General features: G+C 36.7%; 1 protein-coding gene across 1 annotated transcript in view; it reads right to left on the bottom strand.

The window, feature by feature from the left end:
• Window positions 1-12,414, bottom strand: part of LOC117414928 (leucine-rich melanocyte differentiation-associated protein-like) — a 341,523-nt gene that overhangs the window by 24,467 nt on the left and 304,642 nt on the right. Inside the window, exon 6 of the mRNA XM_059026370.1 lies at window positions 11,869-11,953. Coding sequence (XP_058882353.1) covers window positions 11,869-11,953 — 85 coding nt within the window. The remainder of the gene's footprint in view (window positions 1-11,868; window positions 11,954-12,414) is intronic.

Here is a 12,414-nt window from a genome sequence, read left to right as displayed (position 1 = left end):
CTTGATTTCAAAGCAGTTTAGAAATGTCAGGCTGGAGTTTACACTGTCAAGGAAGTTAAGTCTTTCCTGTCATTTTAATTTAAAATTAAAAACAAGAGTTTTCCAGCTTCCCTAATGCCATGCTTCTGGCTGCATTTGTTTCTATCACAGTTGGTGAAGAAGTACATCTTTTCATGCTTCAGATGCATTATGAACATTTGCTTGTCCTCATTCATCATATTTTAATGACATTCACCGCAGAGCTTTCCAAACATTCTTTAGAGTTCAGGATGCTCCTCGGTAATAAAGTAAAGAAACATACATACATAACAGTACTTCCAGCTGTGCATCAAAAGACACAAAGGCACACTATTCCCCCAAGATGAGAGCTTTCATGCAAGATTCACAAAAAAAAAAAACCTAAATCCTAAAAAAAACAAAATCCTTTTGTTCCTAAACTTAGTTCCCATCAAATCACTGGGACCCTTATAGGCTGCTGTATTACAGGGTTGGTATCTGTTCATCAACTTTGCTTACTTTAAGTTTCTTGGAACCACTAGTGTTCCTGTGCATCCTCTCTCTTTGCCAACCAACAGTTGTAATTGTTGCATGTCATAAATGTATGTCACATGTCTCCTTAGTGGTGCTTTAAATCATTAATAAATAATCCAACTGTTATCCCTAAATCTCATCCTTTCTAGTTAGCAAATCTCAACCAGGCAGGTGTTCCTGTGGATTGGCTTAGGGATATGATGACTTTTTACTTTAGGGTTGCTGGTTTATTTTATGGGCTGAGGTGTGTAAAATAAAGGTATAATACACCTTCATAGGTATAACTCCTAGTAGCTATTGACCATGTAGTCACAACACAAAAATCAAAAGAAGAAACCAAAGATTTACAGGTACTAAGACATCTTATATTTAAAATGTAAAATAAAAACATACTGTAATGGTTCCTAACTTCATTACACAATTAAAGTCAGAAGACAGATATTTATATCAGTATCAACTATGCATTAAAATAATATGCGAATATGCATGCTCATTTCTTGAAACTGCTAGAAAGTGTCCCCCATTTTCTGAAAAAGGGCAAACATTAAATTATATCAGTACCTATTCAAACAGTGGTCTCTAAAATGATTCAGTCACTGAAAGGTTTTTTAAAGTGCACTAGCCTAACAACTCTAAATTATCTGAGGACTCATTGTCAGCATGAGGGCCTTCATTTCTTCAGATACTGGAATAAATATAATGAATAAGTTGCTTTATTATTCTTTTCACTTATAATAAAATAGAGATGCTCGCATGGCAGAGTAATGACATATTTTAAGTTCAAGAAACCAGTAAAAAATTAAAAAAATGGGGGTGCATTCAATTGATCTAAATCATATATATATATATATATATATATATATATATATATATATATATATATACACACACACACTGGGCTAGAGTTAGACTAACTGGGGACTTTTCCTAAATATATTAATTAAATATCCTGACGGTGTTTGATAGCCAGAATCGCAAAAATGGTAAAGTTATAAACAGTTCTACCCAGAATCGCCACGTGGGTCCATGTGACCCATGCATTACAATACATGTCTTCTTTTTAATATAACATAAGATATTCTATTTTTTTTGTAAATGCAGCAAACAAGACATGCCCCCTCCTAGCACACATGTTTTTTTTTTATTTCAAGCCTTTGTTTGTAGACTGAATACGAGACAGAGATTGCTATGATTGTGGATTTGTCAAGATACCAACTCAGTGAAAGTCTAGTTGCTTATTTTTCGTTGTACCTGGGAGACAACAATACTTCGTTTTGTTCCACAAATGCAATGGGAATATATCAGAAGGAAATATTTAATCTTGAAAGTAGTCATTTTGATTGGAATACAGCAAGCTGCACTCAGATGCATACAGCAAACTGAAATGACAGGTAGGATAACAACTTATGTGCCTAATATGAAACGTATTTTATATATTCTTTTTTTTATATTACTTTTAGAAAAAAAGGTTTTACAGGTTTGCATGTCCCAGTTACACGTGTTTACACAATAGTGTTCACTGGAACTGCGTCTGTGTTTACAACACAGCTCCTGGATGCAGGCACAGACAGCTGGCAGACGCGTACGCTTCTCCATAGAGTACAATGCAGCTGTCATACCGGAAGTAGTGTTATATTTTCTTTTTATGTAGTATTAGAAACAATGATTTCGGGTTTTATAGTTTTGTGTGTACATGTACCCGTTTACACCTGTACACGGGTATATGTACATACCCGTTTCTTTTGAAATGTGTATTTTTTTCACTGTTTGTAGTCGTGCTGTATATGCGCTCATTTTAAAAATAAAGCCTTTTATGTTTAATTTTCCATTTAAATACGGTGTTTCTGTGATGCAAATGTCTTCCATTTTCATAACAAAGCAGTTTAAAAATGTATGGGTCAAAGTGACCCACGTGGCAGTTCTAGGTAGTTCGAAAATCCGGTGGTTCTAGTGTTAAACATGACAAACTTACCCCAATCACCTACTAGAAGTGGACCTTCCTTGCTTTAGCGGAAGCAAAGTCTTCAATTATTTTGGAGAAGTCCAACTTCTGACAAATGTCACGTTCAATGGAAATCTCAGCCAGACCATTCAGGCGGTCCTGTGACATTGTATTCCGTAAGTAAGTCTTCAATAACTTAAAAACGCGAGAAGCCTCTCTCTCCTGATGCCACAGTTAGAGGTCCACTCTAAAGTAGACGCAATGCAATGCTTAGGTTTGGGTACAGATCCAACAGCTTTTCAGTGTAAATGTAGTTTAACATCTCCAGGGGTGAATTAGACACACCAAGTTGGCAAGCCTTTTACAGTCCTCAGCATCATTGTCACCCATTTCATGTGACAAATGTTGGCAACTTTTAATTAAGGTGTTTGACTTGTCTGGACATTCATAATTGAACATTGCTTTCTTCTTTCGTCTTTGGGAAATGCTAGTTCAATCCCAATCTGTTCTGTGATTTCCCAAGGCGTGAGCTGACGCAAACCCATTTTCTCTGAAATCTTGCAGAAATGTTAGCACTGCCTGAATTTCATTTTTAAGGGCTTCCATCCCTACAGTGGGACTCTGAAAGAGTTTGCTTGCGCGATTGATATGAAACAAAACATTGTGCCATACAACAATGCACACTATGAAGTGTCCTGAAGATATCTCTCGTGCAAGGCTTCGTGCCTCAGCGGCTGTCACGCCATCTCTTTCCTGAACTGCATGATCTACAAGTGCTTCCAGGGCATTATGCACTTTGTGTACATATTATCTAAGCACCTTAACGCTGTCAATGTGGGACTCCCAGCGAGTGTCTGACAACGGTCTGACTGTAAGCTGGGTAACATGCTGTTTAAGTATGGACCAGTGTTGAATAGAAGAACTGAAAATAACAAAAATATGCTGCAACACCCCTAAAAATGTCACAGACAGCACTGATGATTTTGCAGCATCCAATATGACCAGATTCAGGGTGTGGATGCTACAAGGCATGAACAGAGCCTTTTTGTTAATGTCTTGCACTCTTTTGTACACCCTGCTTTTTGCCTTTCACATTGCTTCCATTGTCACAGATCTGTCCTCTGCAGTCATTAACATTAATTCCCAAAAAAGCATCACATAGCGCCTCACCAGTAATGTCCTCACAGTAAGTAACTGAAGCACCAACAGATAACTCACAGTTGACACTGTGCAGTGTAACTGACAGTTGCACAGTGTGGCTAGTGTCAGGTGTGCTGTCCATTATCACACCAAAATATTTTGCACGATGAACCCTTTCGGCAATGGAATGAAGGATGTGCTTTCCCATTCTAGCAATCAATTCATTTTGGATATCTTTGCTGAGGTAATGATCTGCGATTTCTCTTTTCTCGATTTGCCTCAGGTGTTCGTTCATTACAGGGTCAAATTTTGCCAGAAGTTCAACTTGACCAAGGAAATGGTAGAATCATGTAGTTTTTCTGTAGTTCCACGAAAGGCCAGATTCCGTTCTGCCAAATGACAAACTATGTTAACGATTCTCATTAGAACAGATCTCCAATAATTCCTTCCCATATCGATTAACTCCATGTTGATACTGTCCACAGTTTTATTATCACTAATTCCTGTTTTTAGGCTGCGCCACACCTCCATGCAGTGCAAATGTGCAGGCGAGTGTTCATGTTCTTTGAGGCTTGAATGAAGGCGCTTCCACGCATTGAAAGCAGTGTGGAGTAGTGGTTAGGGCTCTGGACTCTTGACCGGAGGGTCATGGGTTCAATCCCTGGTAGGGGACACTGCTGCTGTACCCTTGAGCAAGGTACTTTACCTAGATTGCTCCAGTAAAAAAAAACAAAAAAAAAAAACAACTGTATAAATGGCTAATTGTATGTAAAAAAAATAATGTGATATCTTGTAACAATTGTAAGTCGCCCTGGATAAGGGCGTCTGCTAATAAATAAATAATAATAATTGAAGCCATCCTTCGAAATAGCATTATCCCGTTTTCCAAAAAGAGCACAACAAAAGCACAATATTTTATCTGCCGACTCGGAATACACATGCCACAATCTGAGAACTTTGTTGCCATTTTTAAGATGAATAGCTCTCCTTTGTAAAGCGTCAGGGAACTGTATCATTATTTTGGGGAAATTCAATATCCAGTATTTGTTTGGGACCTGTTTTGCCTCGTTCACATCTTTGGTCGTCACTTATTTTTTCTGGCCATAAAGCTGGGTCGTCAGGTAACGCCTGACTGAGCTCTATGGACGTAGAATGCATTTTATTTTAAATGATGCAGCAGCTGAACATTTTTATTATTATTTATATGACTTCAATATGACTTATTTTCACTATAGCGATTAAATGACTGTGATATTCACATTGTATTTTACATACCCGGCCCTGTAAATAGGACGCAACATATTTACAGTGCCGGCCTTGTGTATGTACACACACACACACACACACACACACACACACACACTCATTAGCGTGTCACACAGCTGGCACACAATCTTGAGTTCTATTAGCACATTTCACTCCTGGCATAAAATCTGAGGAAAGCCTCAAGGTGCAACTGATCTGCAGTCTATTTAGCAGCATGGTTATTTATTTTTATGAGAGCTCATTATTACTCTTTTCCTTGAATTTCAAATTTGTCCTAAACACCTCATCAGTCTACAAACTTGTGCAACACCTCACATTCATTACTTTGGACATGTGACAGCTATCTACAGGATGCCATGTTTATTGTGGCACTATAAAGGTCTTGCTCACAAATGGGATAAATGCCATAGACCAGTGTCTACTTGTTACAGCATGTATCTTGTACAATAAAGGTTTTTACAGTAAACAATCTTTTTAAATATAGGTCCCTTTTCACAAATCTTCAACTCATTAGATGTTTTTAAAATCTATTTTCACTAAATATAAAGTTTGAAGTTCATCACACCAATCTAGAACTGTTGTTGGCTTACTTAACAATAGCCAAAAAAGTTTATGAACAACTAATAAACCAATCAAAACAAACTTTTATTGAGAATAATGAGAATATCAGTAAACTAAATGTTCTCAACAGAGTGTGATTACACTACTTAACAAGCAAAAATGCAGTAAATACAATAGATACACGGCTCTACGCGGTATTACCAATATTACTGTGCCATTTTAGCTTAAAATATTCTTTGGTGAGACATGTAAGTTACCCCAAACTGCCTTTTAAGAAATCATAAAAGTTGACAACCTTTGATTTAGACTTTGGATGACTGTATCTTAATAGCAGATGTACAAATGTCAACAGTTTTGGAATTAATTCTTGATTAATGTGACAATGGTTAACAAAGAAATGCTTTTAAGGTACTACTAATCTTAGTTCAGTCTTTTGTTTTAAAATAATGTTTATCTGGGGACAGATTGCACCGGTATAATCATTATAACTTATAATGGAATGTCTAGTAAGGCACGTAAATGCCTTCAATATGTTTTTCCTTTTGGAATGGAATCTATGAGAAACAAACCCAACAAACCTTCAAGACTTCAAATAATAGATGGACAAACTGGGCAATAACAAAATCTGATTGATTTTTAAGTTCTTCCTGGTTATGTTAAAAAAAAAAAAACATGCTGGTATAAAGAACATATGTGTTTAAATACAAGTCTGTGTATTTTCTTGTGCTAGTTACTGGAAAAAATACTTTATATGAAAACATAAGGATTTTCTACTTGGATAATATGAATCCTGATTTATTAAATTGGGGGATAAAACACTGAGGAAGCCATCAGGTGAAATGTTTGCCTACTTGACTTACCAATAGTGGTTGATATCAGGCAACAAAATCTAAAAATGGTGTTTCACAATCAGTCGTCCTTCTGATGAGGCCTTAATCAGCCAAAGATGTGTCATAGAAGCGCAAATGTAGCACGGCAAGCCAAGATAGGAAAGTATTTTGTAATATTGAAAGACTGAAAATCTGCAGGATGGATAGTTGGATGGTCCATTACTATAAAAAATGAGAAACATATTAAATCCCAGGACTGGGCTGCTTGATGATTGCATTTGTTCCTGTCACATTTAGACGGTCCAAATTTTTGTACAAGTAAGTAAACAGTCCCAGAAGGTTATTCTACTGTTGGGGGTACATCACTAATCCATTTGCAGTTCTGAATTATTACAATATAAAATTCACATATTACCGTAGCAAAAATGTTTTTGCCTTGGCAGTGCTTTAATCTAAGAGGCCAAGTAGCTGCAGGATATCTAGTTGGATAAATCTAAGCAGGGCTTGGATATTATTTGATATAGAAAATGTACTGGTTGTGAAAAAATACTGAATTTTTCATTTTCATTATCGCATCTTATGCTTGTCTAATAGGAGCACCGAGTCATTTGAAAATGAAAAATGTTTGTTTATTTTACATTACTGATACACATTGGATGTGTTCTTATAAGCTTTTTATTTAAGGAGTTGACACACTAAAAAAAAGCTGTCTGACTTCACTCAAAATAACTTCAGCCTAAGGAGGACTGACAGCAGGGTGGAGTGGAGTTTTGGTGTTAGCCTGTGCTATACCCTGATAGACTACACATGGATGCCAATGGCAGTTTCACAAAATGGCAGAGCCTCACAAAGATCATGTGCACTCTGTGAGGTTTTGGAGTTATGCCTTGTAGAGGAAATACTAGAGCTTACCACAATTAATTTTATTCAACTGTATTAAAACTACTTGTTGGCCTCCCTGGACATTGTAACACTGTGAGAAATGGCATATGCAGCAGTTTTACAAGGTGGCATATTGGGTTTGTTACTGACTCTCAAATGCATTCCCAGGATTAAGAAAGGATGAGATGTGTTAATACAGCCCTAGAATAATGACTTCATTAAAGTAAATACTTGGTCACTGCTAACATAGTACACCTGAATATGTTGTATGTGTTTTTCCTCTGAATTCACAAGAACATTCTATAGTCTAAAAAAGGCAGGGCAAAAAAAAAGAAGAAAGTTGTGGCACTGTTTGTAAACAAAGTCAGCTTTCTTTAATAACCTTTGAAGTGTGAGGTGCTAGGTAGACATTCCCTTTGAATGTTATATCTGTTGTTTAAATGGTCTGTGGTTTCTGTTTTAAAGTCATTGATTCTGAAGTGTAGACATGTATTTTTTTTAGTTTTAGAGATAAATAGACTGAGAGCTTTTCTATGGTGATAGGCTGCTGCAGAGGACATGCTTTGTCAGAGACAAGTTTGCTAACTAAGTGACAATGTTCCAGATGCATATGTTAATGGAATAACAAAATTACCAGCAGGTGTAAAGATCAGTGAATTCCACTGTGTTATACAAGTCAGTGCCTAACACCCACAGCTTTGTCATCTGGCCTCTCGGAGTTTGCAAGACAGGCAATTGTTCATGATTTTTCAATTTTTGGCAAAAATTTAACATTTTAATTAAATGCTCTGAATGGTTCCAGATGTTTGTTTATTTGTTCCAGTAAGCCTGTAAATAGTTTGCTGTTTGAAAATTTCAGATTGCTGCAAATCAACCACAGAGCAATAAAAACAAACTGCAAAAAAAAAGTGAGAAGTCCCTGGGGCGTATTCAATAGAGCTTTGTCTTCGAAGCTGGCTCTACTCTGGGGGCTAGAAACACATTTCTGTGCCATTTAATATATATATATATATATATATATATATATATATATATATATATATATATATATATATATATATATATATATAGTGAGAAAGTGTAGTCTGAGTCTGAGGGGGGGAAACAGGACTACACCTCCCAGAAGGACACAGGCTGAGAAGCCTTAATTTGTTTTCATTATTGTTTAATTGTTTAATTATCACCCGCACCTGGTAATGATTGTAAATTAGTGCCAGGTGCAGGGTTTAAAAAGCATGCAGACAGTCTGTTCTGGGCTGCTTTGTGTGAAGAAGCCTGCTTGATAGTGTGCTCAAGCGTATTGAAAGACAAAGGTACTGTGTAAAGCCTTTTCGTGTTATTTGTTTAAAAGCTGTGTGTTTTGTTTGACTTTGTTTTAACAGGTAAACAGCTTAGCTGTCCTGTTTGTTAGTTAGTTAGATTCCTGTTTCTCTGTTAGTTAGTGCTCAAAAAAAGAGCTAGGTGTTTGTTTTCGATTTGTTTATTTTGTATTATTAAAAATCTAAGCGCGTAAGTGCTTTCAAAACATCAAGTTTCTGTGTCCTGGGTCTATTTTTAAAAGGGCAATGAACCAGAGTAGTGGAAACTCAGTCATTATATATATATATATATATATATATATATATATATATATATATTATATATACACACACACACACTCACACCACAGCTGGAATTTCTCCAAGAATAATATAATTAAAACTTAAAGAAATGTGGCTTGTGAAAGAGGAACGTTTAGCTTAGCCAAAGGCCTTCAGCTTGATTCATGACGAATGTCCAAACCAATTTTATGAGCGATCATTTTGTGAAAAAAAAACAGAATTTGGATAGTTTGGATTACATATGTAGAGGAAGGTTATAAAAGACCCTGCTATTGTTGAAAAGCCTGCCCAAACTAGAATGGATGGATAACCTTTGGCAAGAGATGTTCTCTGAAAGGTGGCCACATTGAGTAGTGTTGGCTACAGCACCCTCTATGAAACATTGTGGTAGCCCAATAATTGTATTGCCTATCATATAATGCATCCACCTGTCAAGTAGACAAAGATTTCAGCGCATGCCTTCTACAGTAAGAGAAACCTGTAAAATGAAATGCAGATGCTTTTTCATCCATTTTCCTTTCCTTGGGGAGATTTATATTATTATGTTTGTAGGTACTTATTTATGGTGAGTAGTATCAATACAGAATTATGTATTGTGATGAGTCAAAGGGGTTTTGGTCTGTAATTCAGCCTCCCGACAGTAGAAGGCATCAAACCAACTCGGGACTTCCCTTACCAAGGTCTCGTGACCATGACGAAAGTCATCTTTATGAGGGGCATCACCTTGGTGTGGGGCGGAAGTGCGAGTATGTAAATTCCGGCCACTGGAGTCAAGTGAGTTGTAAGGTCAGTTTGGGATTGGTGTTCCACTGACTACAGGGGCGGGGCGTTGCATACTAAAGGGAACGTGCTACTGTGTTCGGGGTTGGTCCTGGAAAGCATAGGCGGGGTGAATAGGCCTGAGGGAGACTTTAAGCGTTGTTTTGTTTTTATTTTGTTAGCACGGGGGTGGAATACTCATTAACGTTTTCTTTTCTGTTTTATCCCTGTTATGTCCGGGGATATTGTGAAGAGGACTAAGGAGTATCCAAACCCTTCTTTTTATTAATATTCCAGCACCCCCTCCCTCATGCCATTCTTTTTCGTTTTCTTTTATTTTATCGTGTAACTAATAATATTAATAAAACAAATTTTATTTGGTTGCACGTAAATTGCTGTCTGGACATTCCATTATTACTCACTCGCCTCACATGTATTCATTTCAAATGTGCATTTACCTGAAATGAGATGTTTAATCCATTTCACCCTTTTGGCAAACCACATCACCTATTTTTGTAGTTCATCAATACATCTACCATACTGTGCTCATTTCACTCTTACCTAAATAAAACACACAATGTCCCTTTCCTGCCCATTCTGTTTTAAACTTACTTCAATTCCTCCCTCCTTCAACTGGAAAGCCATGTGGACTCTGACACCACTCTCTGATCATGAGTCCATGCCTTCACTTTGAAAATTCAGAGGATGACAGCAGCTTACCCTAAAGCACAGTCCCTTTCAGTTTTATCAGCGCACTATCTCTCTCCAGAGACTTCTTGGTTCCTACTTTTCTGCAGGCACCTCCCCCTCAAACCTAATGTATGTGACATCACACCTGCTGTTACTGAGAATGCACAGGCAGGGGTACCAAACCATGTACATCACTTTCTCAAAACCGAAGAACACAACCCGTCTATTCTATTTAGAGCTGGAACTATCTTGCACTAATGCATTAGGCCTAGCTTTAACACTCCTTGCATTCACATTCCTAGTTTGAAAATTACAGTTTCCATTCAAAAAGTACATTCTAAGGTTGTGAATTTGGGAAGTCAATACGGCAGTTGGGAAGTGGGTAGGGTGAACACCAGAACTACAGGAAAAAAAAACAATTTCTGGCCCTGACTTTCACTAAGAAAGTGACAATACAGTGTTTTAATGTTTATTTAACAATGGTTTTATTGTTTCAGAGTCCTAATGTGTCATTGTAATGCTTGTTGAGCATTGTTGATTATTATGTAATATGATATGCGATGTCTGAGAAGGGGGGGGGAGGTGGGTTGTAGTACATAGTATGATGAGATCAATCAGAGAAGACAACACACAGATGCAATTGTTTATACACTCAATAATCAGAATATAATTTCTCTCAGGATGTCTTATTCATAGCCACTTGAAAAATAATCTTTATTTTTATATCTGCAGCAAATATGTTTTATTGAATCCCACATTAATTTATTAATACCAGCCCATCTGTAACAGATCTCAGGGTGGCACACATTAAACAGGTTCATGCGGATATACAGCAAAATCAATTGTGAAACACTAACTGCATCACACATTAAGGCAACTACAAACTAAAACTAATTATGATAAGTTGCTGTATAAATTACTCCACAACATCCTCAGCAATCAATTTAAAACTCAATGAGACCGAATCTGTGTCTGGAAAATGGGATGAATGCCTAACAACTGTGTCAATAATAATAACTTAGAGGATTGCCAATGATGCTCTGAGACAGATAATTACCTTATCTGAAGCTGTATTTAAGTTAAAACTGGTTCCAGTGCTTTGTTTCTCATTCAGCATTTTAATAGCTTGTATCACTTCTTGATGAATAATGGTACATCAAATTATATTAATCACCAACTGTTTACTGTTATACTTATCTACTGAAAGCTACTGATCTTATTATCTGTCATTGTTGCCTTCAAAACACCTACAAAGGCTTTAGTAAATTTAACAGCTAAAATTATTGCATGCTCACTGAAACTAAAGCTTTTTTTAATACATTTTTATTATTATTATTAAATTTGATTTTCTTGTGATGACAAGGGCAAAATAGAGACTTTACTTGTATTCTAGGGGTCAGCCAGAGTATAGGCATAAACAAGTATCCGTAATGAGTACAAAGAATACACGTAATTTGGCTATTACCCATTATTCAGAGAAAATGTTATATATATATATAATGTATTTAAACAGCTCCTGGTTCCAGTTTGCCAGAGACTGTTTCACAAGACAGCTTTAGTGTTCACCATAGCTGGGTGGAACTTACTCCATGCAGTGTTTCAATAATTCAGAACTGTTTTTGGTTTGGTCTGCAATTTACCTTTGTTTTGTTACTAACATACTTGCCTTTATGACTTTTAGAATCCCTGGACCCACTAGGCAAAGGAGTGTAAGGCATCCCTGGAGAGACAGACCTCAGATCCCTGGACTCCTGTGTAGTTACATAAAATAAAGATAACTTATATTGCAGCTCATTGATACACTTTACTTGAATGTACAATATATTATTAAAGAATTTTGAAACTGAAGTATTATCCCTTATGTATTCTATGATCAAATCAGTTCAATTTTTTCAAAAGTTTCAGAAAAAGTACAGTAAACAAGAGTGGCCGAAGCAGGCACCCCTATGCACCAGTGTATGTAAGAAATACATGAGTAAGAAATGCCACACAGAACACATGTGCTGTTTCTTCCATCCACTGGGGGCAGAGTGTTGCAAGGGGACAGGTTAATTGCAACACTCTGGTGTACCAGCTGTTAAGACATGATTCTGACAGCTCTATTGAGGCCACAGAGTTAAACCTCTGAGTTTTAAAAAGACACCAGGATGTGATGACTGAAATGATATCACATTAATTTAAATAAGAAGAATACATTAGTTAAGATAATTAT

Source organism: Acipenser ruthenus, chromosome 7 (genome assembly GCF_902713425.1).
Source record: "Acipenser ruthenus chromosome 7, fAciRut3.2 maternal haplotype, whole genome shotgun sequence".
In the NCBI taxonomy this organism is placed as follows: Eukaryota; Metazoa; Chordata; class Actinopteri; order Acipenseriformes; family Acipenseridae; genus Acipenser; species Acipenser ruthenus.
The sequence above is the reverse complement of the archived record's forward strand: the minus strand, read 5'-3'. Positions and strand labels throughout refer to the sequence as shown.